We start from the raw sequence: 27,300 nt of genomic DNA, 5'->3' as shown, positions 1-27,300 counted from the left end.
TCTTTAAATAGTTTCTCTATTTAACTATAGAGAAACTATTGTTCCTTCCAGAAGATGGGGGGGGGGATCTCTTAATCTTTTGGGGTCAGAATTACTCCAAAACTAAGCCCAAAATCCTTAAAATGAAATACAGATATCTCATGAACTTAGATAGAAAAATCCTCAACAAAATAACAAATTTTATCTCATAAAATAATGTACAAAAGAATTACACAACACAACAAAGCATTGTTTATGCCAGATACAGAAGGCTGTTTTCATCACTAGAAAACTAGGGTGTAATACATCATACCAGCAGGTTAAGAAGAAAACTATCACATGATCGTATCAATCAGTGCAGAAAAAATACTAAAATATGGTACCTCTTTGTGGTAACTTTCAACAGCTGATTTTCCAAAGGAGCAAAAACAGTTCAATGCAGCAATGACGACCTTTTCAATGGTAGGGGATATCTAGCTATGTCTCGCTCGCTCTGTCTGTCTGTGTATCTAATCAAATCCAACTCCTAAAACCTAAAATGAACCATATGCACAAAAATAGAATAGAAAACGCTAAGCTCCTAGCTCTGTGGAGAGTAAAAGACCCAGGATATCCAACACACCGCTGAAGCTGGCATCACTGCCCAGCAGGAGACTCACTGCATTTGGGCCTGACGATGGAGGTTGAGGCATAGCACCAAAGGAACATTTGTGGAAAGCATTGTAAGTTGAGTATCATTCAGTTTTTTTTTTTCTCTGCGAAAGGCACTACCCAGAAAATGAGAAAAAAAAAAAGAAAAAAACAAAAGGAGAAAACACCCTAGACTGAAATGCTGACAAAGAATATATTTGATAAAGACTTTAATTTGAAATACACAAGGAACTCTTTTTTAAGAAGATATATTTTATTTTTTTGTTTTTATTGAGCTATACATTTTTGTGTTCCCCTTTCTTCCTCCCCCTGCCCTTCTACCCTCCCCCATGACCTCCACACTCCCAATTTACTCAGGAGATCTTGTCTTTTTCTCCTTCCTATGTAGATCCATGTATGTCTCTCTTAGGGTCCTCTTTAAGTTCTCTGGGGTTGTGGACTGTAGGTGGATTTTTCTTTGTTTTATGTCCAGAAGCCACTTACAAGTGGGTACATATTATATTTGTCTCTCTGGGTCTGGGTTAACCTCACTCAATATGGTTTTTTTTTTTTTTTGATCCATCTGTTTGCCTGCAAATTTCAAGATGTTATATATATATATATATATATATATATATATATATATATAATTTTGTAAATATACCACAATTTCTTTATCCATTCTTTGGTTGAGGGGCATCTAGGTTGTTTCTAGGTTCTGGTTATTATAAATAATAGTGCTATGAACATAGTTGAGCACATTATCTTTGTGCTTTTCTAGGCACAGAGGATGCTGGGAAGAAGGGCAGAGACACCAGGAGATGTGGAAGAAGTGATTATCCTTTAGGCATATCCAACCACAGTATAGCTGGGTCTTGAGGTAGATCGTTTCCTAATTTTCTGCAAAATTACCATACTGATTTCCAAAGTGGCTGTACAAGTTTGCATTCCCACCAGCATTGAAGGAGTGTTCCCCCTTACCTCACATCCTCTCCAGTATAAGCTGTCATCAGTGTTTTTGCTCTTGGCCATTCTTACAGGTGTAAGATGGAATCTCAGAGTTGTTTTGATTTACATTTCTCTGCTGGCTAAGGATGTTGAGCATTTCCTTACGTGTCTTTCGCTATTTTGAGATTCCTCTGTTGAGAGTTCTCTGTTTAGGTCTGTACCCCATTTTTTTTTTATTGGTTATTCTTTTGATGTCAAGTTTCTTGAATTCTTACACGAGGAACTCTTAAAATTCAGCATAACAGAATGACTGATTTAAAAATGGACAATTTAAAATGGACAGCTCATGAGATATGTGGGTGGCAAGGGAGCTGGAAGGAGCCATGGACATCAATCACTAGGGAGTTACGAATAAGAAGCGTCTCGTGCCTACTGAAGCATCAAAAAGAAAACTACCGATGGTTGCTGATTGCTGGAGGAAATACAAAATGTACAGTCACTTGGGAAGATGATAAATTATCTGCAGGTAGCCTCCAGCCCCAGCCACCCTGACACAGCACACTGCTTTCCTCGCTTCTTGCTCTTCATCCTGCTGCCAACACTTCCCAAGATGGAAATGCTGGGCCAAGGGGGCGAAAAAGTAAAACCAAGAACCTACTCTCCTTGGATTATCTCCCTCATTATCTGGCCCACAGAGGACCCTTGTCTAGCTCCCTGGCCACAGAGATGGAGTTTCTCCACTTTGTCATTTGCTCACACCTCCCTCTGAGGACAGATTTCTTTAATTTTTGCTTTTTCTTCTTAGTCTGCTTACTGTTTATTTTTTAGGCTGTCACTTTTGTGTTTCCCAGATATCTTAGTTGCAATGCTTAGTGTATGCCACTGTGGGATATTTGGTGGCTGTTGCAGGATTTTGAAATATCTCTATTTTGTCTCTTATTTCCACTTGATTGGACAAAAAGTCTTTAAGTCTGATCTTAAGAGTGTTATCATTTCTGGATTTTTTTTTTAAAAAAAAAAGTAGGATCTTACTAGTTAGACAAGGCTGGCCTTAAACTCAGATTTGCCTGCCTCTGCATTATGAGTGCTGGGATTAAAGGTTTGTGTCTCACTACTTTCTGTTTTTCAGAAAAGCTCAGTTATATTTTGAATATCTTTAAGTCCAACAAACTTTCCTCTCAGCATTCTTAGGGCAGACTAAATTAAGTTTTGTGTGTGATTTCCATCAGTGGCTCCTGCTCACTGAGATGCTAAGTAGTTTTACCACTAGAGCTCTTGCATCCATTTATTCCAGACAAGGGTTGTGATTGTACAGAGTGGAAACCAACTGGAAGGGTAAAGTGAGGAGTTGTGTGGACTGTGGGCATTGGGGTCACTTAGACTCGAAGGAAGAGAAAGAAGGGACCTACCGCTCTGTTCCACAGCTGTGAAACTGGACACGGAACTGGGACAGTTCCCTAGGTGTTGAGACTCTATGGCTTTTTATATCTAGTAACCTGTGCTTTTGCTTAGCCCTCTTTTCTTTGTTAGGAGAGGGAAGAGAGGAGGAAAGGAGAGAAAAGGAGATCAAGAAAACAGAGTATGAACCTGCTCCTTAGTGACCAGTATGAAGTGCTGTATCCACCTTGCTCCAAAGCCATCTCTGCCCCTCAACTGAACCAGATGTCATTTACCTGTATCAATCTATTTTCTGCTCTGTTTTCAGTAGAGTTAGCGCCGGTGGAGTTAGTTTGTGGAAGGCACCTTGGAAGCATCAGTCTGTTTATCCAGCTTGTTTCCTCAGCTTTATCAGCTGGATTTCCCTCTTGAGTCTCAGAATTGACCAGTGTTTGTATTTCTTTTCTGGTGTAAGGAGCCGTATGCATTTCCTCCTTTATTATGAATAGTTCAGAACATCAACGTTTACTCTCTTACCCTTCACACACAAACCTAACAAAGATGTGTTAAGCCTATTAAAACTGTATTTCCCACTTGGATGTTTATTTTGCTTAATTTTCTATTTCTAGTGCTGGTTTGTTAACAATCCTTGCTAATACTGACAGATTGCAGGATCTGTTTGCATTGGTTCCATGAATATTTTGACTAATAAAGAAGATAGCATTGCTATATAAAAAAAAGATAGCCAATGTATATTTTGTAACCCAAAGTCTGAGCTAAGTATTTTCTATGCATTCAAACATTTAATCTCCATTTAAAAGCATGTGTGAGGTGTATAAAACTATTTCCATGTTTTCCACAAACGAGGACTCAGAGAAGTCAAATAAATAGTTATTAAATGTCAGAAGCAGGGCCAGAACTTATTTTACTCTCAAGTTCAAAATATCAATGTCTTACTTGAATTGCTACTTACTACCTTTCAGGCAGGAGTTTCTTTAGGAAAGAAGGGCCTGTTTTTGGTGGTGTTGACTAAGGAGAATGGATAAAAGATAATTTAAATAGTCATAGTAATATTCATAGTTAGATTCATATTTCCCTCCCTCCCTCTTCCTCTCCCTCTCCCCCTTTCTCTCTCCTTCTCTCCCTCTCTCCCTCTCTCCATACACGCTTTATTCACATTGTCTCCATGGTTTCCTTGAGCAAACATGAAGGGTGACTCACTTTACCTAATTAGATTAATGGAATGTTAGTTTAAGAGTTATTACTGTCAGTGACAAATGTCTACTTTGTACTCCTGTGCTGGCGCATCTATCTCACCTGTCAAGTGTGAGATCAAATAGCCACTGCTCCCCATAGTCTAGTCAGGGGTTGCTCTTCCTCATGTGTTTGGGCAAAGCAGGGTCATTATTGCTCAGCTTGTTGGGGTGGGGCAGGCACTTATCTGAGGACTGTCCCAGAACCCTAAGGTAGTTGATGATATGCTTTGTGTGAGCACACAGCTCTTGAGAGTCACTCTGGTGGAGACAAAAACACCTGGCTTCAGTTTCCAGGCTGCCTAATGCTTTAGAGAGCGACAAAGGCAATGGTAAGGCTTATTGGTTTATCAGCAGCGGAGACATCTGGCATCAGGCATGACGGATGGTGGAGGCACCTCCACACACACCCCTGGAAGAGGCCTTTTCCTTCTGGCGGCTGTCAACTTGCAGTAACCATAGGATACTCACAAGCATCAGCACAGGAAAAATAGGATGGAGGAGTTAAGTAAAAGCTCAGAAAAGTGATAGACTTCCCTCTAGTGAGTCCTGTCTCCCCTCTCATCAGCAAAGATAGTGAGTTGACAGATGTTTGTGATTCCAGCTGTGTGCACAGCCTGAGCAGTAGTTGAGAACATTGTGTTCTACACCTGCTCATCATGTTCAGAAGGGTGAGAGTGTTGTGTTAAGTTACCATCTCTCTTGAGGGAGGGGTTGGGTGGCAGATTTCTATTTGAAAGCTTTGACCCTGCTTGGGAGTACATGCTAATAGGTGTGCTGATTTTTCCTTAGACAATCAGATCTTCTAAAACAACAAACAAAACCCCAAACCAAAGTAACAGAGGTCATAATAGTGCTCTCCCCACTCAGTTCTCCATTTCTGTTAAATTGAAGTTACCATCAAGTTAGTGGGTTAATTACTTTACACTGATGTAACCAAATTTCTGACAGAAACCACTTCCTAGGCTCACAGTTCGGGGGTTTGGTCCACAGTTACTTAGCCCCATGCCCTTGAAGGAAAGAATATCATGGTAGCAGGAGTGTGCTTGCCAGTGCGAGAGAGGGACAGGGATCAGGCATACTCTTCAGAGGCATGTTAATTAGGCTCCTTGTTGTGGCCAGAAGCCCTGCAGGATGGAAGGGTTTATGCTGGCATATAGTTCATGGTGGGCAGCAGGAGCAAGAGACTGCTTTCCTGGTCACATTACCCACAATCAAGGAACAGAGTGAACAGGAAGTCAGGCCCAGCTGTAAAACCCTAAGGCCTACCCCCAATTACTCACATCTAATGAAGCTCCACCCCCTAAAGGATCCACAACTTGCTAAGCAGTACTGTCAACAGGGGTGGGGAGGGCAAGGGTTCAAACACGTGGCTTGGGCCTGTGGGAAGCTTTACCAAAGCAAAAAGGTGTCTCTCCCCCATCCCCCTTGACTTCCTTCCTTCAGCTAAGTCTCTCATTTCTTTGCATGGCTACAATCTTCCAAAATAATGCTTCCAGCTTGAGATCAAGCTGTTGATACAGATTTTTTAATCAGGCTTTAACAGTAGGACTGAGAAACCAAGGGACATTTGGGTCTTGTTTGACATTGAAACCCAATGTAATTCAAGGACAAACATTGTTTAGCTTAAGTAGTGTCCACTTTTTGGCAAATCATCTAACTGACACAATTTGAACAACTCTGCCAACTTAAATGTTCTTGGGGGAAAAATAAAAAAAAAACACGAAGAATATATCCATGAATTAGTTCATGTGTAGCTGGATCCTGATTTGGGACTGAAGTAGTAGCCATCTTGGCAGCCTATTTGTGGGCTAGTTGTTGGTAGCTCAGTCAGATGCCGAATTCATTCTTTCATCTCATGAGCATTTAGAAGGTGGTTAGTGTGCGCTATCTGTAGTGCTTACTAAATTATTTACGTTAAAAATGCTAGTACTAAGACCCCACCTCAATCCTAGTGAATTGGCATTCTCAAGGGGTCTGTTCCAGAATATTTATTTGGTGGTCCTGGGCGTGGAACCCAGGGGCCTCATACAAACTAGACATCCCTACCCCAAGAAATGTGATTGTAAGCATCCTTCTTCAGGAGTGCCCTAGGAATAAAAGGTAAGCCCCCTGTGTGTGTGAGAGTGGGTGTGAGCCTACTGTGTGTGTGAGTGTGTGGGCCTGAGCCTATTGTGTGTGTGAGTGGGCGTGAGCCTGAGCCTATTGTGTGTGTGAGTGGGCGTGAGCCTGAGCCTACTGTGCGTGTGAGTATGTGGGCTGAGCCTACTGTGTGTGTGAGTGTGTGGGCTGAGCCTACTGTGTGTGTGAGTGTGTGGGCTGAGCCTACTGTGTGTGTGAGTGTGTGGGCTGAGCCTACTGTGTGTGAGTGTGTAGGCTGAGCCTACTGTGTGTGAGTGTGTGGGCTGAGTCTATTGTGTGTGTGAGTGTGTGGGCTGAGCCTACTGTGTGTGTGAGTGTGTGGGCTGAGCCTACTGTGTGTATGAGTGTGTGGACTGAGCCTACAGTGTGTGTTTTTAGTGAGTAGGCTGAGCCTACTGTGTGTGTGTGAGTGAGTGGGCATGAGCTTGAGCCTACTGTGTGTGTGAGTGAGTAGGGTTATTCAAGTTAATACTGATACCCGGGAGAGGAAGGATTCTCACCTCTTTATGCTCTATATCAGAGAGCATGAGAAATGTGCAGTCTCCCATAGACTATGTATGATGCTGTGTCAGGACAGCGAGCATTAGATGTAGAGTGAGTGACACACTACCCCACATGTGCCCTGCATGCCCCCATCTCCCGAGCACTGGGTTACAGGAATGTACTGCCCCACTTAGGTTGTACAGTGGTGTGGAGGATTGAACCCACGGTTTCGTACATGCTACTGAAGGACCCCCACCCTGAGCAGCACCCATAGCTCAACATTCTCTGGATGAGTCTTTGCCGGTCTTCTGAGGGCACAGCCTCAGTTGGTGGAATGGTGGTGGAAAATTCTTGGGCTTACATTCAGGAAACAGCCCAGTAAAAGGCTGACAATGTACTTAGCCTTTCGGACCTTTGTTTTCCCCATTTATATAAGCAAATGATCGAACAAAATAGTATATATATCTTATAAGCTGCTTAGCATTGTGCCTGGCCTGTGGCCAGTGCTCAGATGTGGTATTTTGGTATTTATTTTTACTAATAGTTATTGACCTTCATGGGTATGTCCACGGAGGGATCTCCCTCAAGCACCAACTCTGCTGTGTGATCTGCTTCAGCTCCCGTGGGGTCTGCACCACCACTCTAGAAGTCTGCACATCTGAGATCCAGGCTGCAATTCTCAACCTGAGCTCATTCTTTTTTGTAGCTTTAATTGGCTTTATAAAAATCTTCACATTATTTGGATACTTCCTGCTGCCCACTTTCAGTCACATTTCCAAATGAACACATTTGCAATGTCTTGCCAAGAGGCTCGGAGCAGAGATGTAGGAGACGACAGGGAACAAGAGTCTCAACAGAGAGGGGACAGTTAGGTTAGCCTTCTTGGTTTTCTTGAGAGGCTGAGAAAGTCTCAGCAAGAAGACAGGAGCAGAGGCTCTCTACTGGGGGAAGTATTGGGGAGTAAAGGTGCTGAACTCAAGAGACATCTGAGAAATACTTAGCATCGTCAAATATCATGTTATTGGTCAGGGATGAAACCATCAGCTGGAGTTGGAACTGATGGCCAAGGTCATTCATTTAGCCCACAGTCCTCAGCCAGACCTGAGCCTGCTCGGTAATGTCAGAGCTTGGAATCTAGGCTTGAATGACAGCATATGGCATTTGATTTGGTAACCTCTGAAGTATGACAGATGTTTCTTTAGGTCGTATGGCCACCCTATTGACATTTCCTGCTCTCCTGCCTTCACGATCTGCCTGCTGCTCATCTGGAGTGCAGATGGCACAGTGAATCCTGTGCTACCGACATCCAGCGTGCTTGGAAACCTCGATCAACTCCCATGCTCCTACATTCTAATCAGAGAGAGCATGCAAATTCCCTCTCTTCCTTGGCTAGCACCCTGCCCCTAGTGAAAGATGTTGTGCAGGTTGTGTGTGTGTTAGGGTGTGAGGGAAAGGTACATGTAAGTGGGGTAGAGTTTAACTTAAATTTTTTTCTTTTAATTGTACAAATGTGTGAGATGCTGTATGTTAATTCAGTTTTATTCACAACATGTAGTGACCAAATCAGGGAAGTTAATATTTCCATAAACATAAAAAACATTTTTGATTAACAAATAATTGTGTACATTTGTGGACTACAGTGTGATGCTATAAGACATGCACACAAAATGTACCGATTTAAACAGCATGATTAAGGCTTACATCTACTGATGATGTCCTGACGCTCCTCTTTTCTAGCTCTTCATAAAATATCTGTGCCTCAACAAATGCTTCAGGGTTCCCAGCAGTTTAAAGCCAACAGAGAGGAGGGCGCAAGATTCCCTTGCCATCTGTAGAAGGTTCGAGCCTCGCTCTCTTTGGAGGTAGACACATACAACGCGAAGATTTCTGCAACATGATACAGTGCAGTTTAAAATCTTGGTTCTTTTTGTTTTTTCTATTTTTCCTATTGAGCTTAGATCCAGATTTGCCCCAAGACAGAAGATACAGGAAAGGACTAGAAACAGCCTCAAGTTGCTGCCCAGCCGTGACGTTCGGTGGCCAGCAGGTGTCAGTGCGCTCTCGTTCTGTCACGGCTCAGGGCCTACGCCTCCAGGACCCTTCCCCACTGCCCTTCAAGGGGGCGCAGTGCAGACCCCAGCCCACGAACTTCCCGCAGATAGCTCTGTGGCTGTAAGGATATGTGGCTTTCTCTTCCCCAAGTATGAATAAGTCAGGCCTGGTCCGCTCACGCGCGGGTGTTGTCCATTCCGCTTCAGCGGTTCCATAGGAACCTGCACATGCTTATCTCTCCAGGATCTTTTTCATCCCGGCCACCACCAGGAACACCTGCCTGGCTGGGGCGGGGCTGCTTCGCCAGCGACCCCTACACGACGCTGCGGCTCCGTCTCCTAATTCGGGTCCCAGCACCCTGGTACCCTTTACTGCTAGAACCCAGTTAGATCGGTGTACTCCTGGGTGTTACTGTCTCCTGGCCCGCCCGGAGCTGCGCGGCCAACTCCCAGCAGGGGCCGCTCCCCACTCCTTAGGCTCTCTCTTAAAGCCCCTTGTTCACGGTACCTGCCTTCCCAAAAGGCCAGTACAGCCTGCGAGGCAGCGCTCTCTGGGGTCCGAGGCGAGTGCGGGCTCTAGACCTGAGTAGGGAAGGCGCGAGGGGCGGAGGAGGGTCGGCTTCCCACGTGGGGGCTGACGCTGGCTGCTCGGCAACGCCGGCTTCATCCTGGGACTATAAAACCAGTGCACAGTAGAGCGGCGGAGCAGCGCTTCTGTGCAGACGCCCAGCAGCCGGTGCACGCCGCCCAGCCAGCCCAGCGCCTTCAGCCCCAAGTCCTGCTAAAACTCCAAAGGTCTTCGGACCCCTGCCGGGTCTGCTGCGTTCAGAGCCCACCCAGCTGGCGGTTAGCAGCCACCCTTGCTTGGCCGCGGCTTCCGGAGAGTCAATCGCTCACCTAGCTTGGCCCTGAGGACGGGAGGGGGGGGTGCCTTCATGCGGCCCCCACACCCTTCATCCCGCCGCTGCCGCCCCCCGAGCTCAGTGCGCTGCGTCCCAGCCCCAGCAGGGCGCACAACTTTGGAAGTCCCGTGGCTCTCCAAGAGGAAGCAGAGTCTGCGCCCTCGCCCGAGGTCCGGCCCAGCCCGCTCCACCGCTCCTGGGGGGCAGCAACAGAATCGGAAATCGCTTCGAGGGTATAAGAAGACCGACCTAGGACCCTGAACCCTCACCAACACCCCTTGGCTGCCTTTTGGGGTAAGACTTCCTGCTTTCTCTCAGCTCAAGAGTCAAGGTATAGATGTCTATTTAAATACATTTGTATAATTTTCTGACATCTTTCCAAGTCATCAGGCCACCGATGATTTCTTTTCTTTTTTCTTGAAGAATTAAATCTCTAACTGCCAGCTGGCCCTACTCTATCCTGCCTCTTAGAAACAAACTTGGCTGGGTTGGGGAGCTGGAAAAGAGAAGGCACCCACCCAGAGCGGTGGACCAGCCCGTGCCAGTTCGTGGGCACTAGTTCATGGACAACTAGCGGTCCCCCAGCTTGGGCCTGGGCTCCCTATGTGAGGCACGGCGGGACGGTCCGCGTGCCGGAGGAAGAGGAGGACCCACGGACGCGGGGCCGGAAGGCAGCTGGCAGCAGGCCCAGGAGAACCGGCACCCGCGTTCATGTTCCGCCAGGAGCAGCCTCTGGCTGAGGGCAGCTTTGCGCCCATGGGCTCCCTGCAGCCGGACTCTGGCAACACGAGCTGGAACGGGACTGAGGCGCCCGGGGGCGGCACCCGGGCCACCCCTTACTCCCTGCAGGTGACACTGACTCTGGTGTGCCTGGCTGGCCTGTTGATGCTGTTCACGGTGTTTGGCAACGTGCTGGTTATTATTGCAGTGTTCACCAGTCGTGCACTTAAAGCGCCCCAAAACCTCTTCCTGGTGTCTCTGGCCTCAGCGGACATCCTGGTGGCCACGCTGGTCATTCCCTTTTCTTTGGCCAACGAGGTTATGGGCTACTGGTACTTTGGTAAGGTGTGGTGCGAGATCTACTTGGCTCTCGACGTGCTCTTTTGCACGTCGTCCATAGTGCACCTGTGCGCCATCAGCCTGGACCGCTACTGGTCCATCACACAGGCCATCGAGTACAACCTGAAGCGCACACCACGCCGGATCAAGGCCATCATCGTCACCGTGTGGGTCATCTCGGCCGTCATCTCCTTCCCGCCCCTCATCTCCATAGAGAAGAAGGGCGCTGGAGGCGGCCAGCAGCCGGCAGAACCAAGCTGCAAGATCAATGACCAGAAGTGGTATGTCATCTCGTCGTCCATCGGTTCCTTCTTCGCGCCTTGCCTCATCATGATCCTGGTCTATGTGCGTATCTATCAGATTGCCAAGCGTCGCACCCGCGTGCCGCCCAGCCGCCGGGGTCCAGACGCTTGTTCCGCGCCAGCTGGGGGCGCCGATCGCAGGCCCAACGGCCTGGGCCCGGAACGCGGAGCGGGCCCCGCAGGAGCCGAGGCCGAGCCTCTCCCCACCCAGCTTAACGGTGCCCCGGGGGAGCCTGCGCCCGCTGGGTCCCGCGACGGGGATGCACTGGACCTAGAGGAGAGTTCGTCGTCCGAGCATGCCGAGCGGCCCCCGGGACTCCGTAGACCCGAGCGCGGTCCCCGGGCCAAGGGCAAGACCCGGGCGAGCCAGGTGAAGCCGGGAGACAGTCTGCCTCGGCGCGGGCCTGGGGCCGCGGGGCCTGGGACTGCTGGGTCCGGGCCTGGAGAGGAGCGCGGTGCCAAAGCGTCGCGCTGGCGCGGGCGGCAAAACCGCGAGAAGCGCTTCACGTTCGTGCTGGCAGTGGTCATCGGCGTGTTCGTGGTGTGTTGGTTCCCGTTCTTTTTCACTTATACACTCATAGCGGTCGGCTGCCCCGTGCCCTACCAGCTCTTCAACTTCTTCTTCTGGTTCGGCTACTGCAACAGCTCGCTGAACCCGGTCATCTACACCATCTTCAACCACGACTTCCGCCGCGCCTTCAAGAAGATCCTCTGCCGCGGGGACAGAAAGCGCATCGTGTGAGCTAGTGGGATGTGCCCTGCTTACAGACGCTTGTTTGATGCAGGGCCCGGGCTTCGAGGGGGCGCGTCTGTGCATGCAGCCCCAGCACTCTGAAACCCAGGACCTACCTGCTCCGTGTGTTATCTAACTAGGAGGGAGCCCCGTGGTGTTTGAGGGCACCTTTTGTTACATGTGTAAAGTTCTGGCTGAGAGGGACAATGCGCCTTTTGGTGGTTGTTTCGGTTGCTCTCCACCCACAGCCATTTTCTAGGGGCTACCCGATCAGTATTGTTTCCTAAAGACATTGCCACCCTCTCCACCAGTCTGACTCTCCCAAACTCTTCAGAGCAAGCGCAGTACTAGAGAAGGCATGGCTGCCAAAGGGTTAATGAATCAAGGTTTCCTAGCCCGGGCTAATTAACACTTCCCCAACCCCCCCCCCCCCCTTTAAAAATCCATTCAGGGCAGCCCTGCCTGCTCTCCCCACCCCCACTGTAAATATACATTATTTTTGATATCATACTTTGAAGTCTTCAGTGTTGGCATTGGTGTGATGTTGAAATCATGGCCGTGGAGATGCTCTCCAGTGGCTAACCTGGTCCAGACCAAGCTCCTTCTCGAAGCAAGCCCTTTTCTAGTATTATGTCGCTGTCAGTGCTTTTTACCAGTAACTGGTGACAGTCCCTTGGACACAGACCTGCTTTGAGATTTCCTGACAGGGAAAGGGTTTCTGTTCATGTTCCTCCCCCTCCTCCCACCCGTGCCTGACAGCATAATTGCCTTTTCCTATGTAAATATTAGAGCGATGGACCAAGACAGAAGGAAATGAACCTTCCGCCTTGCATCAGCCCTGTGTATGAAGCCATTATCTTCTGAGGCACCGCTTGCCCCAGTAACTCACTTTGAAACCGTCTCTGTGGATCCCCACTACTCTGGGGCCAAGGCTTGGAGAAGAATATGTATGTTTCTAGATTGTATGTGTGCCGCCCCTCCCCCAGAAAGAGCCATCTAAGAGGGAATCTTTCAGCTGCTGATTTTAGCCACACAGGAGTGGAAATTATGCGGAAGAAACAAACCTGATACAATTTGCACAAGGTAAACAGTGAGAAGACAAATGGGCCTGCCACACTGTACAGTGCCAAACCCCAAGAGCTCTTAGGTAGGAAAGTGTTCCCTCCCCCCTGCTTTTCTGGTTGAGATCATGTCACTAATGAATTGCCAGAGTCAGGGAGGAAGGCAGAGACTTTGTGTTTACAGCAGGGTTTCTACTTATTTTGGGTGGATAGGAAGGCCTGTGCTCTGATTTAGAAAACTAAATGTCAGCACTTGTTGCTTATGACAGTGGATTTTTTTTTAAAAAAATAAAGTTTACAGATCAAATGTGAAATAAACATGGATTAAGTGGCTCTCCTGTCTGGTGATTGAAGCTTCAAGTCTTTGAACTCTGGGATTCCCTATAAGCTACACATTGTAAATTGTCTCTACACCCCTGCACAATAACAAACTGCAAAGCGTGTGTTCCTCCCATGCCAGCCACGAGGTGACTGTCCTAAGCATTGCCTTCTTGACTCTTTCCAAGAGCGCTGTGCGGTAAGTGCTGCTGTTAGTCCCGTTTTACAGGTAAAGAAACACAGTGCACAGGGCAGCTGGCTTTCCCAGGGCTAAGCGGTGTGTGAGTTCATCATATTCCATTTCATCTGGTCGAAGGGTCTGTGCCCTTAACCCCAGAGTTTCCATAGTTGTGGTGTTGACACGCCTCTGAATGTACGAGCATTGCACACACAGTGTAGATACCCTGAGTGTGCAATACGCACGTACCTGAATGTGTCTATATGCCCCGAAGCACTTATCTATCCCAAAGTGTGATATGTGCATATGAAAGTCTGGAATACACTTGAAAAAGTACATCGTATGGTAAAATGGGCTAACAGCAATGCTGAGCTTGCTAGAGGCACCGACTACTATGTTAGTTGGTGGCTTAGATTCTCGACAGAACATGCATCCTTGTTGTAGGTCTCTCGCGTCAACATCTGCCCTTCACTTCTGAGGGTTCGAGACCCTCACAAAGAAGGTTATAGATGATAGTACTTTAATTCGCCAAGAGCCTTAGGAACCTGGCAATCCCACCTTACCACACAGCTGAGGAGACAGGCCTGTGGAAGTAACGTGCTTGGGATCCCACAGGTGTGGACAGTGGAGCACTGGCTTCCGGCTGCCCTGGGGTAGGGAGCTAGCTTCTGGGCCCTATGTAGGATTGTGAGGAAGGCCTCCTGTGGTCGCTGCGTGAAGAGACCTTGGTGTGGAGAGAGAGGGTTTGAGGGATAAATACAAATGACAGAATGTGCTTTCGGTGGGAGAGAAAATTTTGTAAGTACGGCCACTACGGCCATCTGTAGCTTGTGTGACCAACTCTGCGTGCTCCAACAGTGGATGCTAAGTGCCTTCTGGATGCTCTGGCAGCATCATGCCTATGGTGAGGGTGTGTGTGCAAGGATGGGCAGTAGGTGGCCCTGGGAGGAGACCCAGGACTGGGGAGCCTAGGGGAGGAAGACAAAGGCAGGCACTTGACTCCCGTAACCCTCGTTGAGGGGCTTCACAAATCACCCCCAGTGCTGTGGTACCAAGGCTGGCTCCCTGGTTGGCTACTGAGGCTTGTTCCCACTCTACCTCACCCAGACTGCAATCTTTCTATTCTAGGGCACCCATTGCCCTAAAGGGAAATAGTGCCAGACAATAGGCCAGCTTGGCAGGCCTCCAGCACCAGAGCTGTGTGACCCAGGCATAGAGGCAGATAGACACCCAGCTCACTGTCGGCTTGAATCTGTCCCACTTGCTGTATCCACAGAGGCTAGCTGCAGCCTAGAGGGAACAGTGAAGGCAGTGGTGTGTGCAGAGGGTCTGGTATTGTGGCATCTCCCATCCAAGACACTAGCAGAGAAGTCTTAGAAATGGGTTCAGTCTAGAAAATGAGGACAAAGGGGCTGGAGCCCATGCTAGACTCCTGGGCATCTGAATTCACAGCTGGACCTGCTGTTCATTTTAAAGGGCTCAAGCCATGGTTTGTGAAGGCGTATGTGGGGGTGAGTGTGGGTGAAGATTGGAAATGGCCCTACATCTTCTGTCCATAGCCCCTGGCTCTTCTCTGAGCCAAGAGTGTTGGCACTATTTCACGCAGTGTTCTTGGGCTGTAAAACTGTTGGGTCTGACCAGATTCCTCGCTGTGAGGGCAATGGGTTTCAGGGAGGGTAAGACCCTCATTTTAGTTTGGGCAGTTGCATGATCACCTCCCACAAGGCTTTGTTCAAGGACTCAGGTAAGGTAGCAATAACATGGTTCAGACTTTCCCTTTTCCATGACTCAATTTAATCTGCATTTGAGAGCCCAGATGTAGCTTGAGCCCCTTCCGCTCCCACACTGCCTAAGCAGAGATCCTGAGAGCTGACAAGTTAGGCATCATCCCAGGCTTATTCCACCCCTGCCTTGCCCTGACTCCCTGTTGGTTACCACCTATCTATACCATAGATTCTGTTTGGCTATAGAATGTGGAAGGCTGCTGAGAACACCCAACACCGACCAGTACCTGCTCTGCATCAGGCACCGTGCTGGGTGCTGTATGGTGGTTCTCCTTTCTGGCATGCACTGTGTGGCCAGCCTTTGCTCCTGTGGGAGCTAGCAGAAGGGTCTTCGCCACCGTCAGTGAGCTTCAGAGTTGCAGAAGACAAGATGGGTCCATGCGGCTTGTTAGAAGGCCATAGAGGAGTGGCCGGAGGAGGCATGGGCACAGCAGAAGGAGAGGTTTGGGGAGGAGGTGAGGGCTGGGCTCTGAGTCCTGGCTGAGGTCAGGACATGAGAATTGACTCTAGTTCTAGCACATGAGCTGTCAGGTCGTGGACTTCTAGGCCCAGCCAAGACCTTGGCTTTGATTTCAACAGTCCATTCTTGGGGTTGGCAAGGCCAGCTCCTGTCCCCTACTCAAGATATCTGTCATAAAGGTTGTTTTCCTTATCCAGTACCCCAGAACCCCATTCTCTCCAGAACTAGGCCTCATTTACCCTACCTTGGGCCCTAGCAATCTCCAAGTGGACCCAAGGAAAGACCCTGAGGAAAGGGTGTACCTGTAGCGGGAGCCAGGCCATGTCACTGCCGTCACAAACACCATCCTCAGGAGAGGATGTGCCTGCAATGGGAGCCAGGCCATAGTACTGCACAGAGTCACAAACACCAGGGTTCGGTTTGGAAATAAGATCAATCCCTTCAATCGACAGAATCCTGGGATTTGGAGTTGGACACAGGAAAAGGAACAGGGCCTGTTGGAAAGAAAGTAGATGCACTATCAGGAAGTTGGGTTTCTAGTTCTAATTTCGCTTTTGGCTAGCTATGTGACCTTGAGCCCATGTCTTTGTGGGATTGCAAAAAGAAACTCATCGATTGGTCTAGTGTTATTTCGACATGTGTTCTGTGGAGCTAATTAAATCTGTCTCTGGTCTCCCCATGTATCTAGGTATCCATCCGTTATCTATCAAACATCCATCATAAAGCATCAACTTTAGGTCTCTCATCCACCTGTCACTACTTGTCACCTGTTACTTATTAATCTATTTATTACTTACATAGTGTCTTTCAAAAATAAATTTTGATTATAATTAAATCATTTCCCTATTCCCTTTCTCTCTCCAACCTCTTCCATGTACCACCCCTCCATGCTTTTTTGTTGTTGTTGTTTCAAATTCATGGCCCCTTTTTCTTTACATTTTGTTGTTGTTGTGGTGGTGGTAGTGGTGTTGGTGTTGGTGCTGGTGGTGGTGGTGGTGGTGTGTGTGTGTGTGTGTGTGTGTATTTCTAATTACACAAATACAGTATATTCAGTCCATATAATGTAATTTTGACAGGTCTCTTTGGTGACATGTTGTGTTGTGTTTCACAAACTGTAGTGATCCATGTTTGCAGGGACACTTGGCTCAGGGATCTCTGGGGGGCTTTTCTGCTGATCCATTTTAAGATGGTATAAAATTCTAAATCTGTTCTCTCCTGTTTCTGTTGGGCGAGGCACATGTAGGGACAGGTCCTTTTCTTATGGAGGACAGATATCCCTAGAGTACTGTACTCCTTAAGGGGTTGGAGTTGTGCTGTGATTGACAGATGTGGGTTAAGCTTGCCTGTGCACGTGTGTACACATGTGAGTATATGTATGTGATTACATGGGCATAATGGGTGTGTGTACACTCAAGTGCACATGTATGAATGAGTCTGTGCATGCATGTGCTTTCCATGTGTGTGGATACATAGGGCCACCTGACTTGTCTGGGCTGAAAGATCTAGAATATTGAAGGTGGACATGCGGGAGGACATTGCAAAGGGAGAGCCAGGGGAGCGTGAAACTGACTCACCAATTCTAAGTGCAAGGAGCCGCTTCCCAAGCTTAGAGCAGGCTTTCATAGCCAGAGAGTTGCTCTTGACCAGGGTAACAGCATGGAGCTAGATCAGCAGATATGGATGTGAGCATTTTGGACAGGAGGACACTAGTTCTCAGTGCCATTTTCTTTATCACCCATACTTTCCTGCTTTCTATGAAAGTGAAGAGTTATCCATCTACAAGGAATTCCAGGGAAAGAGGGAGACCAGACCGCTGGAGTTGCTAGTGCTCTTTCCAGCATGGTCAAAGCTAGAAATGGAGGACCTCTTTTTGCAATTTGGATTAGGAGCAAAAAGCAGATGGTACACCGAGAAGGGGTGCTGAAGGGAGACTGAAGCATTGTTCACAAGATGCAGGTAGGGTTGAGAGACACCTCTAAGGGTCAGTGGGAGCAGGGGACATTCAGCATCCTTAGGCCGAATGGGCAAGAGAGTTGCTGACCAAACTACCTCTACTGAGACCGCGAGGAAGGTGCTGGCAGGCTCCGCTGATGGGAGGCCTTAGCCAGGCTGCCTTTGGGTAGGGAGAGAAGCAGAGACTCTCCACCCTTGCCTCTTTGCTAATGCTGCTGGTGGCAGCCCTCACTGCAGACTCAGAGATGACAGAAAGCTCCTGGGGTCAGCCTTTCAGGACCCAGCTCAGGTGACCCATGGAAGAGGCAAGGGCAGAGAATTTACTATTAGACCTGAAACCAGGACGAGGCAGCACAATAGCTCTTTGGGACATGAGCTGGGGTGAGGCCACCTGCCTAACTCCCATGCTTTGACGGTGGGCCAGTCGCTGGCATCACTGAGCAGCTAACTGTAAAGAAAATAACAGATCTTTCCTTCTCTTTTGCGGATGTGAGAGACTGTCTCCATATTGTCATGAGCATGGCTCACTGTGTGTGCATTTGTGTGTGTCCACAGACATACAGACAGATAGGTGTGCACACGCCCACACATCCTCTTACTCTTCTGCAATTTGGGGAGCCCCAGAGAATCATCCCTGTCTCCTCCTGAGCTTCAGGGGCCAAGAAGCAGTCACTAAATGGTTTAGAAAAAATGCCATTAAGGCTGAGGTCTGGGTGGAGAGAAGTAGGGATTGGCTCAAGCCAATGTCATCACATATCCCTGCATGCCTAGGGAATTCTGTAGCTCACTTCTCATCTCTGGGCTGTCTTCAACAGTTGTGTTAGCATGTTCTCTGGACACCGTCTAAGAAATGTTTTGGCACTCTGATCCGAGTGTAGGCACGGAGACACGGGATTCACTTTCTCCTTCCTTCCGTTTAATAGTTACATCATGAAGTTGTAGTTAAACTGGTAGAGTTTGGGGAGGCGAACAAGGGGACCAGAGCTGCTGCCTTTGTGAGGGAGACTGATACAAATGGCACCAGGGCAGTGGCAGATGAGAGACACAGGCTCCCAGCATGGAGAAGAAGGAGTCAGCTGACTGAGAGCCGAGGTGCGGAATGGGATGAGTCAGATAAGGAGATGGGGAGGGAGAGCTCAATGGGACAGAGAATCTCATGTTTGGGCAGCTGGATGAAGTTTCCCCTGGGAGCATGGTATGGTGTTGAGAGTGAACAGAGAAGGGTGCAGGCTGGACCAGGCAGCTGCCAATAAAAGATTTCATTCTGGAGGTGGTGGGAGCCATTGGGCTTTTTTCAGATGAGAGAGGGAAATGATTGGATTTCTTTGGAGTAACCCTTGTGACTGCTGGGTGGGAAGTGATGAGGAGTGTATGCCAATCATCCAAGCTAGAGATGCTAATGGCTTCTCTAGGGGGCTGACTTGATGATGCTCAGGGGAGCCTGGCGCCCCTCCTCCTGCAGAGGTCACACAGCTGGCAGTGCCAGTCTCTGTGCAGACCTAGAACTGTCTCTGCCTGAACCACGGTACCCACTTCTGTGAACAGCCATCTTTCAGGGCAGTTCTTGGTCTCAGAGATCCCTGTTTATGGCTAAAAGCAAAACTCCCCTTGGAGAATTACCAGTTGGCCGTGGAGATGTGGAAAACTGGTCGGAGAGCTGCTTCCCCTTCCCTCCTGTTTCCTCTGCAACCTTACCTACTCTCAGACAGAGGTACGGGTGGGTGAGGTGGGATGGAGGTGGGATGTGGGTGGGGTATTCAGAGGACTCCAGTGCACACTCTGCATGGTCATGATTGGCTGGAAAGGGCGAAATTATCTGCCGAGTGTCACCACCCAGGGCTCCTCTGGGGATCTGATAAGCCACACATCTGGGTCTCAACTTATTTCTGCAGTGCCGGCTTGTCTAGACTCCTCAAGAATAGTCATCTGTTTTCAATTACTTTAGGGAACCTGGGGCACATACTGTCTATGTGCCACAACCAGGCAACTCGCTGCTCCAGGACAAGCCTTTCCCATAGCTTTCTTTTTTTGATATTTTAATTGATTTTTATTGAGCTCTACATTTTTCTCTGCTCCCCTCCTTGCCTTCCCCCTCCCCCCTCAGTCCTCCCCCAAGGTCCCTATGCTCCCAATTTACTCAGGAGATCTTGTCTTTTTCTACTTCCCATGTAGATTAGAACTATGTAAGTCGTCTCTCTTAGTGTCCTCATAATTTTGCAGGAAAATGGATGGAGCAAGAAAAAACATTATTTTGAGTGAGGTAACCCAGACACAGAAAGACAATTATCAAATGTACTCACTCATAGGTAGTTTTTAAACATAAAGCAAAGAAAACCAGCCTACAAACCACAATCCCATAGCTTTCTATATTTGCTTCTCTGCCTGCACCGAATCCTTTCTCTTCTGAGACTTGATTGAATGGGATGACTTTCTCAAGAGCATACAGAGAGGTGCCCGAGCTTGAGAGGGAATGGTATTCTTGTTTCCTTTCTGTTGCCATGACACAAATCTGATAAAATCAATCTGGGGGAGGGAAGATTTTATTTGGATTCTGATTCCAGGTTATAGTTCATCATCGAGGGAAGTCATGGTAGATAGTTAGGGACCAAGGCAGTCCATCACATAATACTCACAGTCAAGAGTAGAGAGAAACAAGCATATCCTCGATGCTTGCTTACTCAGCTGGCTTGTTTCATTCTTAAATAGTCCAGCATCCCCTGCCTAGGGAACAGTGACACCCACATGGGCTGGATCAAGTAACCATCAAGACAATCCCTCTGAGACATGCTCACAGGCCAATCTGATCCAGACAATTCCTCACTGTGCATCTCCCAGGTGACTCCAGGTTGTGTTAGATCGACAATAAAACCTACATAGCACACATGCATTTCTAAGGCAGCCATTCTAAAGCTCAGTTTCAGATTAGAAAGACCTGACCTGAAATCTAGGTCCTGCCATGTAGCTTTGGTTTTTACTTTGAACAGGTGCTGTGGTTTCCTCAGGTGTAAGTTGAACAAGAAGCAGCTGGTCTTTGAGGCTTAGGCTCTGTGTGGCTCTGGGCGGCTGTGTGTGGCACTGGGTGCAATGGTGTGCTTGTGTTGCTGGTCCTTTCCTCTCTATTCCGGGAGCTGGGAGGTCTTTTCTTAGGAAACTGTTGTAGGCAGAACGGGCTGGACTGTCAGGTTTGTGTGGGACCCTCATTAGCCCCCAGAGCCAGTGCTTTAAGAGAATTCACAACAGGGGTTTGAACTCTTGGGCTTTCTCTTGCAGCCTGCTGGAAGACCTTGTGTGACCCAGTAGAGTGAGAGGGTGGACTGGATGAGCTTCAAGACCTGCGCAAGACCCATGCTGACTCGTGGGTTCCTAAGAAAACACCCTAAACTAGTCTCCTGCAACAGGTCAGTGCTTTCATTGCTCTGAACCCTAGCCTGGTTTTACCACCTCCTGGTCGTGACACTATTCTATCTCCATAAGGCTCCTGTTTCTTTGCATATATTTTTCCTCTGCTCCCTTAAAAAAGTGTATAGGATTGCCTGGAGAGGGGACTCTGCAGAGGGCAGAGACACTCAAGAATCCTCTGTGGAGATCTCTACCTTGCTCCCACCCATCCTCCAGCATCCATACCCCATGGTCCCCAGGACTTGTGACTGAAAATACCCAGATCCGCTCTCCACTTAGCATCCGCCCCAGGCTCCCTGCCCATCCTGTCCGGGTGTAAGTTCTGAGAAGAAATGCGAAATAAAGGGAAGCAAAGGGTACTCGTTATGCTTCACATCTTAATTTCTCAGCTGTAAAATGGCGTGTGTGCATATACATAGCAATGAATCGCAGAGAGAGTTCATGGCGGTGTCTGCTGTACGTAGCTGCTCAGTAGCGCCAGTGATTGTCCGTTACTGGCGCTTTGCATTTACTTCCGTTCTTACCTTCCCAGGTGAAAAGACCTAGCCCCTGCCTTGTCACTGATGGAGAGGATACACAGACTGCTGTGGTAACACACTGTGAGGGTGTGTTGGAATAGATGGAGAGGAACTAGAAACAGCCAAGTCTTACCCAAAATAGAGCACTAACCCTGAGGTGTTTATATAATGGACCATTTTACATATTTAAAGAGAAAACAAATCCACTTGGAACAATTATAAATTGCAGATCGTGTGATATTTATAGAACATTTCTCTTTTACTGCATGGGTATATGTGTGTGCCTGCATGTGTGTGGCTGCGTGTGTTTTCATGTGTGTGTGGATGCTATCCATCCATGTTTGTTACCTTCCCCAAATGCTCTTTACTTTCTTATGGAGTCGGTATCTCTCCCTGACCTCAGAACTCACTGGGTTCCACTAGACTGCCAACCAGATGGACTTAGTGATTCCTCATCCGTGCCACCGGTGCTGGGATTGCAAGTGGTTCCATTTCTACCTAGCATTCTTTCTTTTTAATTTTTTATTACTTTATAAATAATACCAATCAAAATTTCCACTTCCTTCCCTCCTCCCACTTCCCTCCCACTCCCCCATACACCCTCCCCCTCCAGTCCTGAGAGAGGGCAAGGTAGCCTGCCCTGTAGGAAGTCCAAGGCCCGCCCCACTATATCCAGGCTTAGGAAGGCATGCATCCAAATAGACTAGGATCCCAAAAAGCCAGTACATGCAGTAGAGACAAATCCCAGTGCCATTATCATGGCTTCTCAGTCTGCCCCAATTGTCAGCCACATTCAGAGGGTCTGATTTGATTCCATGCCGTTCAGTCCCAGTCCAGCTGGATTTGGTGAGCTCCCATTAAATCAGGCACACTGTCTCAGTGGGTGGACCAACCCCTCGTGGTCCTAACTTCCTTGCTCATATTCTCCCTCCTGCTCTTCAACTGGACCTTGGGAGCTCAGTCCAGTGCTCCGATGTGGGTCTCTGTCTCTATCTCCATCCATCGCTGGACGAAGGTTCTATGGTGATATTCAAGATAGTCATCATACTGACTATGGGACAAGGCCAATTCAGGTGCCCTCTCCTCCACTGCCCAGGGTCCTAGCTGGGGTCATCACCGTGGACTCCTGGGAACCCCTCCAGAGCTAAGCCTCTTGCCAACCCCAAAATGGCTCCCTCAGTTAAGATATCTCCTTCCCTGCTCCCATATCCATCCTTTCCCCATCTCAACCATAACACTCCCCCAAGCTCTCCCCAACCTTCCCCTTCTCCCTCTTTCCCCTTCCCTCCACCCCATCCCCACCCCCATGCTCCCAACTCTTGCCTGGTGATCTTGTCTGCTTCCCACTTCCAGGAGGATCTATATAAGTTTTTCTTTGGGTTCACCTTATTACTTAGCTTCTCTAGAATCACAAACTATAGGCTCAATGTCTTTTGTTTTGGCTAGAATCCACTAATGAGTGAGTACATACCATATTCATATTTTTGGGTCTGGGTTATCTCACTCAGGGTAGTGTTTTTTTATTTCCATCCATTTGCAAAATTAAAGATGTTATTGTTGTTTTTACCACTGAGTAGTACTCTAATGTATAGATGTGCCACACTTTCTTTATTTATTCTTCCATTGAGAGGCATCTAGGTTATTTTCAGGTTCTGTCTATTACAAATAATGCTGCTATGAACATAGTTTAACAAATGTTTTTGTAGTATGGTTGGGCATCTCTTGGGATCTTGCTGGATCCTGAGGTAGGTTGACTCCCAATTTTCTGAGGAACCACCACACTGATTTCCAAAGTGGTTACACAAGCTTGCATTTCCACCAGCAATGGATGAGTGTTCCCCTTACTCCATATCCTCTCCAGCATAAGCTATCATTGGTGTTTTTTATTTTAGCCATTCTGACAGGTGTAAGATGGTATCTCAAAGTTGTTTTGATTTGCATTTTCCTGATAACTAAGGAAGTTGAACATGTCCTTAAGTATCTTTTGGCCATTTGAAATTCTTCTGTTGAGAATAATTTGTTCATTTCAGTACCCCATTTTTAAATTGGGCTATTTAGAATTTTAATGTCTAGTTTCTTGAGTTTTTTATATATTTTGGAGATCAGACCTTTGTCTGATGTGGGGTTGGTGAAGAACTTCTTCCATTCAGTAGGTTGCCTTTTTGTCTTACTGACAGTGTCCTTTGCTTTACATAAGCTTCTCAATTTCAGGAGATCCCATTTATTCATTGTTGCTCTAATTGTCTGTGCTACTGGGGTTATACGTAGGAAGTGGTCTCCTGTGCCCATGTGTTGCAGGCTACTTCCCACTTTCTCTTCTATCAGGTTCAGTGTGGCCAGATTTATATTGAGGTCTTTAATCCATTTGGACTTGAGTTTTGTGCATGGTGATAGATATGAACTATTTTCATTCTTCTACATGTTGACACCAGTTATGCCAGCACCATTTGTTAAAGATACTTTCTTTCTTCTATTGTATAATTTTAGTTTCTTTGTCAAAAATCAGGTGCTCATAGGTTTGTGGATTAATATCTGGGTCTTCAATTTGATTCCATTAGTCAACATCTCTGTTTTTATGCCAATACCAAGCTGTTCTCATTACTGTAGCTCTGTAATAGAGCTTGATGTCAGGGATGGTAATGCCTCCGAGAGTTCCTTTATTGTATAGGATTGTTTTGGCTATCCTGGGTTTTTTGTTTTTCCATATAAAGTTGATTATTGTTCTCTCAAGGTCTGTGAAGAATTTTGTTGGGATTTTGATGGGGATTGCATTGAATCTATAGATTGCCTTTGATAGGATTGCCATTCTTACTATGTTAATCCTACCAATCGAAGAGCATGCAGATCTTTCCATTTTCTGGTATCCTCTTCAATTTCTTTCTTTAAAGACTTAAAGTTCTTGTCAAATAGATCTTTCACTTCCTTGGTTAGTGTTATCCCAAGATACTTTATGCTATTTGTGGCTATCGTGAAGGGTGATGTTTCTCTGATTTTCCTCTCAGCTTCTTTATCCTTTGTGTACTGATTGTTTTGAGTTAATCTTGTATCCTGCCACATCACTGAAGGTATTTATCAGCTGTAGGAGTTCTCTGGTAGAGTTTTTTGGGTAAAATTATGAAACACTTCATGAATTTGCGTGTCATCCTTGTGCAGGGGCCATGCTAATCTTCTCTGTATCGTTCCAATTTTAGTATATGTGCTGCCGAAGCGAGCACTCTACCTAGCATTCTATGGGGACTGAGTATCTGAACTTTGTTCCTTACACTTGAGTGGCAAGTGCTCTATCCACTAAGCTACCTCGCCAGTCCCTCATTTTTCCAGAGAGGAAACTCTTGGTTAATAATGTGATCATATAGAGACAATAACAGCATAAAACATACTAACAACAAAAGCTATAGATTGTCTTCAGAGTGAGAGATTTAGGGTATTTTTGTTGTTGTTGAAATATGTTTATTCTTTTAGCTGACTCACAGTCATGCTTTAACATTTTCTGTATTTAATTAGCAGATATATTTAAGATACAATGATGGCATATGAATGCAGGAGCTGGGACAAAGCATTGATTTCTGAAACAGGGCAAATAAAAATGTTAAAGTCTATGAGTCTAGCAGAATATCATTAGGAATAATTTCATTGACTTTTTAATGCTTTTATTTTTATTTTTTCCAGTCATGTTAGTTCTGTCCCAGGTCTCTGGGCTCCCCAGACTCTGGGTCCTGGCCTTCCAGGCAGTATCAGAGGTGAGCTCACTCTCATGGTATGGGCCTCAAGCTGGACTAGTCATTGGTTGGCCACTTCTACAATTTCTGCACCACCTTTAGCATAGCACATCTTGTAGGCATGACAAAGGTTTTGTGGCTGGATTGGTGTCTCAGTTCCTCCCCTGGAAGTCTTAGCTGGTTACAGGAGATGGGAGATGCTGGTTCAGGCTCTGTGTCCCCCATTATTTTGAGTTTTTCCTAGGGTCACCCTCATAGATTCCTAGGAGTTTTCATTGCACTAGGATTCTACCTCACCCCTGAAATGCCCCTCAGTTCTCATCATTCTCACCCTTCACCCCCACAATCTGATCACTCCTGTTCCTATTCCCACCACCTACACAAACCCCTCCCCCATCTACCCACGATGTCTATTCTCTTTCGCTTCACGGTGAAATTCATGCATCGCGCCCTTGAGCCTTTCTTGTTACCTATCCTCTCTGGGACTGTGGATTGTAGCTTAGTTATCCTTACATTACAGCTAATGTCCACTTGTAAGTGAGCACATGCCATGTTTGTCCTGGGTCTGGGTTACTCCATTTTGTAAAATGTACCACATTTTCTTTATCCATTCTTTGGTTGAGGGACATCTAGGCTGTTTCCAGTTTCTGGGTATTACAAATAAGATTTCTATAAACATAGTAGAACAAGTGTTCTTAATGATATTCTGCTATCCTCATAGATGGGTGCCCAGCCAGGAACTGAGGGAAATGAATGCAGAGGCCCACAGCCAAACATTAGGTGGAGCTCACGGAATCCTTTCGAAGGGTGGTGGAGGATTGTAGGAGCCAGAGTGGTCAAGGACACCACAAGAAAGCCATCAGAATCAACTAACCTGGGCTCATAAGGGTCCACAGAAACTTAACCAATAACTAGGGAGCCTGCATGGGTCTGACCTGGAGCCTGTATGGGTCTGACCTAGGCCCTGTGCACAGATGTTACAGCTGTGCAGCTTGATCTTCTTGTGGGACTCCTAACAGTGGGGGCAGGGTCTATCTCTGTCTCTGTTGCCTGCTTTGGGGACCCTTTCCTCATATCTGGTTGCCTTGTCCAGCCTTAATAGGAGAGGAGGTGCCTAGTCTTATTGTAACTTGATATACCGTGACTGGTTGATATCCATGGGAGGTCTGCCCGTTTCTGAAGAGAAACAGTGGATGGTGGTGGGAAAGGAGAGGTGGTGGAGGGGCTAGGAGGAGAGGAAGGGGGGGAAACTGTGGTTGGGCTGTAAACAAACAAACAAACAAACAAATAAATGAAAGAAAACATTAATGTTAAAACATTAGTATATAAAAGATGAAGTGTTCAATGCATGCCTTAAGGTGTTTCTGGATGCCATAACTATTTCTAATAAAAATAAACAATATAAAAACTCACCTGTACAACAAAAACTTGAACTGACATAGAAATTAGCACCGCTCACGAGGATGCACTCAATGGTTTCATTCTGTGATTAGAAATGAGCAAATCAGGGCAGGGTTGTAGCAGGATGGTAGAGCATCTGCTCATGTGTGTAGGGCTCCAGGTTCCACCCCAGCACCATGGAAGAAAAAAATACAAAAGGAAAGAAAGGAACAGCTATTCCTCCTGGTCATGAACTCCACAGGCTTAACAACAGCAGGCAATCCCAAGTGCTTTAACCCTCCTGGGCATCATAACAGTACTCGGGCCATTAAAAAATCTCATTAATTAATTATAAGTATTAATTAAGTATGTAGAAAACTGCTACATTTTTTAAAACCTGCCTGTTTTAAAATCCATTTCTGGGCAATTTTTATTCCGATTTTTTTGCATATATTTAAATATTTTCCCATAATGACTATATATCACTTTGTGACAAAAGTGGAATTGTCGCTGGGTCAAAGGGGACACATGCAATGTGGAGAGAAGATGAGCTTTGTGTTTTACAGACATGAGAGCTGCAGCGAGGAGGAAAGGTGAGCGTGGAAATGGAAAGAGATTCACGAGTGAGAAGGAAGTCCCCGAAAGGAAAGAAAGGCAATGGGGAATGACAA

The 27,300-nt window shown here is 47.0% G+C and overlaps 1 protein-coding gene and 1 non-coding gene across 2 annotated transcripts; one reads left to right on the top strand and one right to left on the bottom strand.

The window, feature by feature from the left end:
* The first annotated feature begins 9,265 nt into the window (after positions 1-9,265).
* Positions 9,266-13,242, top strand: Adra2a (adrenoceptor alpha 2A). Its single transcript, XM_041661728.1, has one exon. It carries the CDS (start codon positions 10,477-10,479, stop codon positions 11,866-11,868), a length of 1,392 nt encoding a protein of 463 aa, XP_041517662.1. The 5' UTR covers positions 9,266-10,476; the 3' UTR covers positions 11,869-13,242.
* Positions 13,243-24,638: 11,396 nt separating this feature from the next.
* On the bottom strand, positions 24,639-24,745 carry LOC121454813. Its single transcript, XR_005975333.1, has one exon. It is a non-coding gene; the product is annotated as a U6 spliceosomal RNA (small nuclear RNA).
* Between the last annotated feature and the right edge of the window lie 2,555 nt (positions 24,746-27,300).

Source organism: Microtus oregoni, unplaced genomic scaffold (genome assembly GCF_018167655.1).
Source record: "Microtus oregoni isolate MIOR12 unplaced genomic scaffold, Mior012 000012F_ref0000307, whole genome shotgun sequence".
Lineage (NCBI taxonomy): Eukaryota > Metazoa > Chordata > Mammalia > Rodentia > Cricetidae > Microtus > Microtus oregoni.
The sequence above is the reverse complement of the archived record's forward strand: the minus strand, read 5'-3'. Positions and strand labels throughout refer to the sequence as shown.

Coding starts and splice junctions, on each gene's coding strand:
- Adra2a (XM_041661728.1), top strand. CDS start 10,477: ATGTTCCGCCAGGAGCAGCCTCTGGCTGAGGGCAGCTTTGCGCCCATG.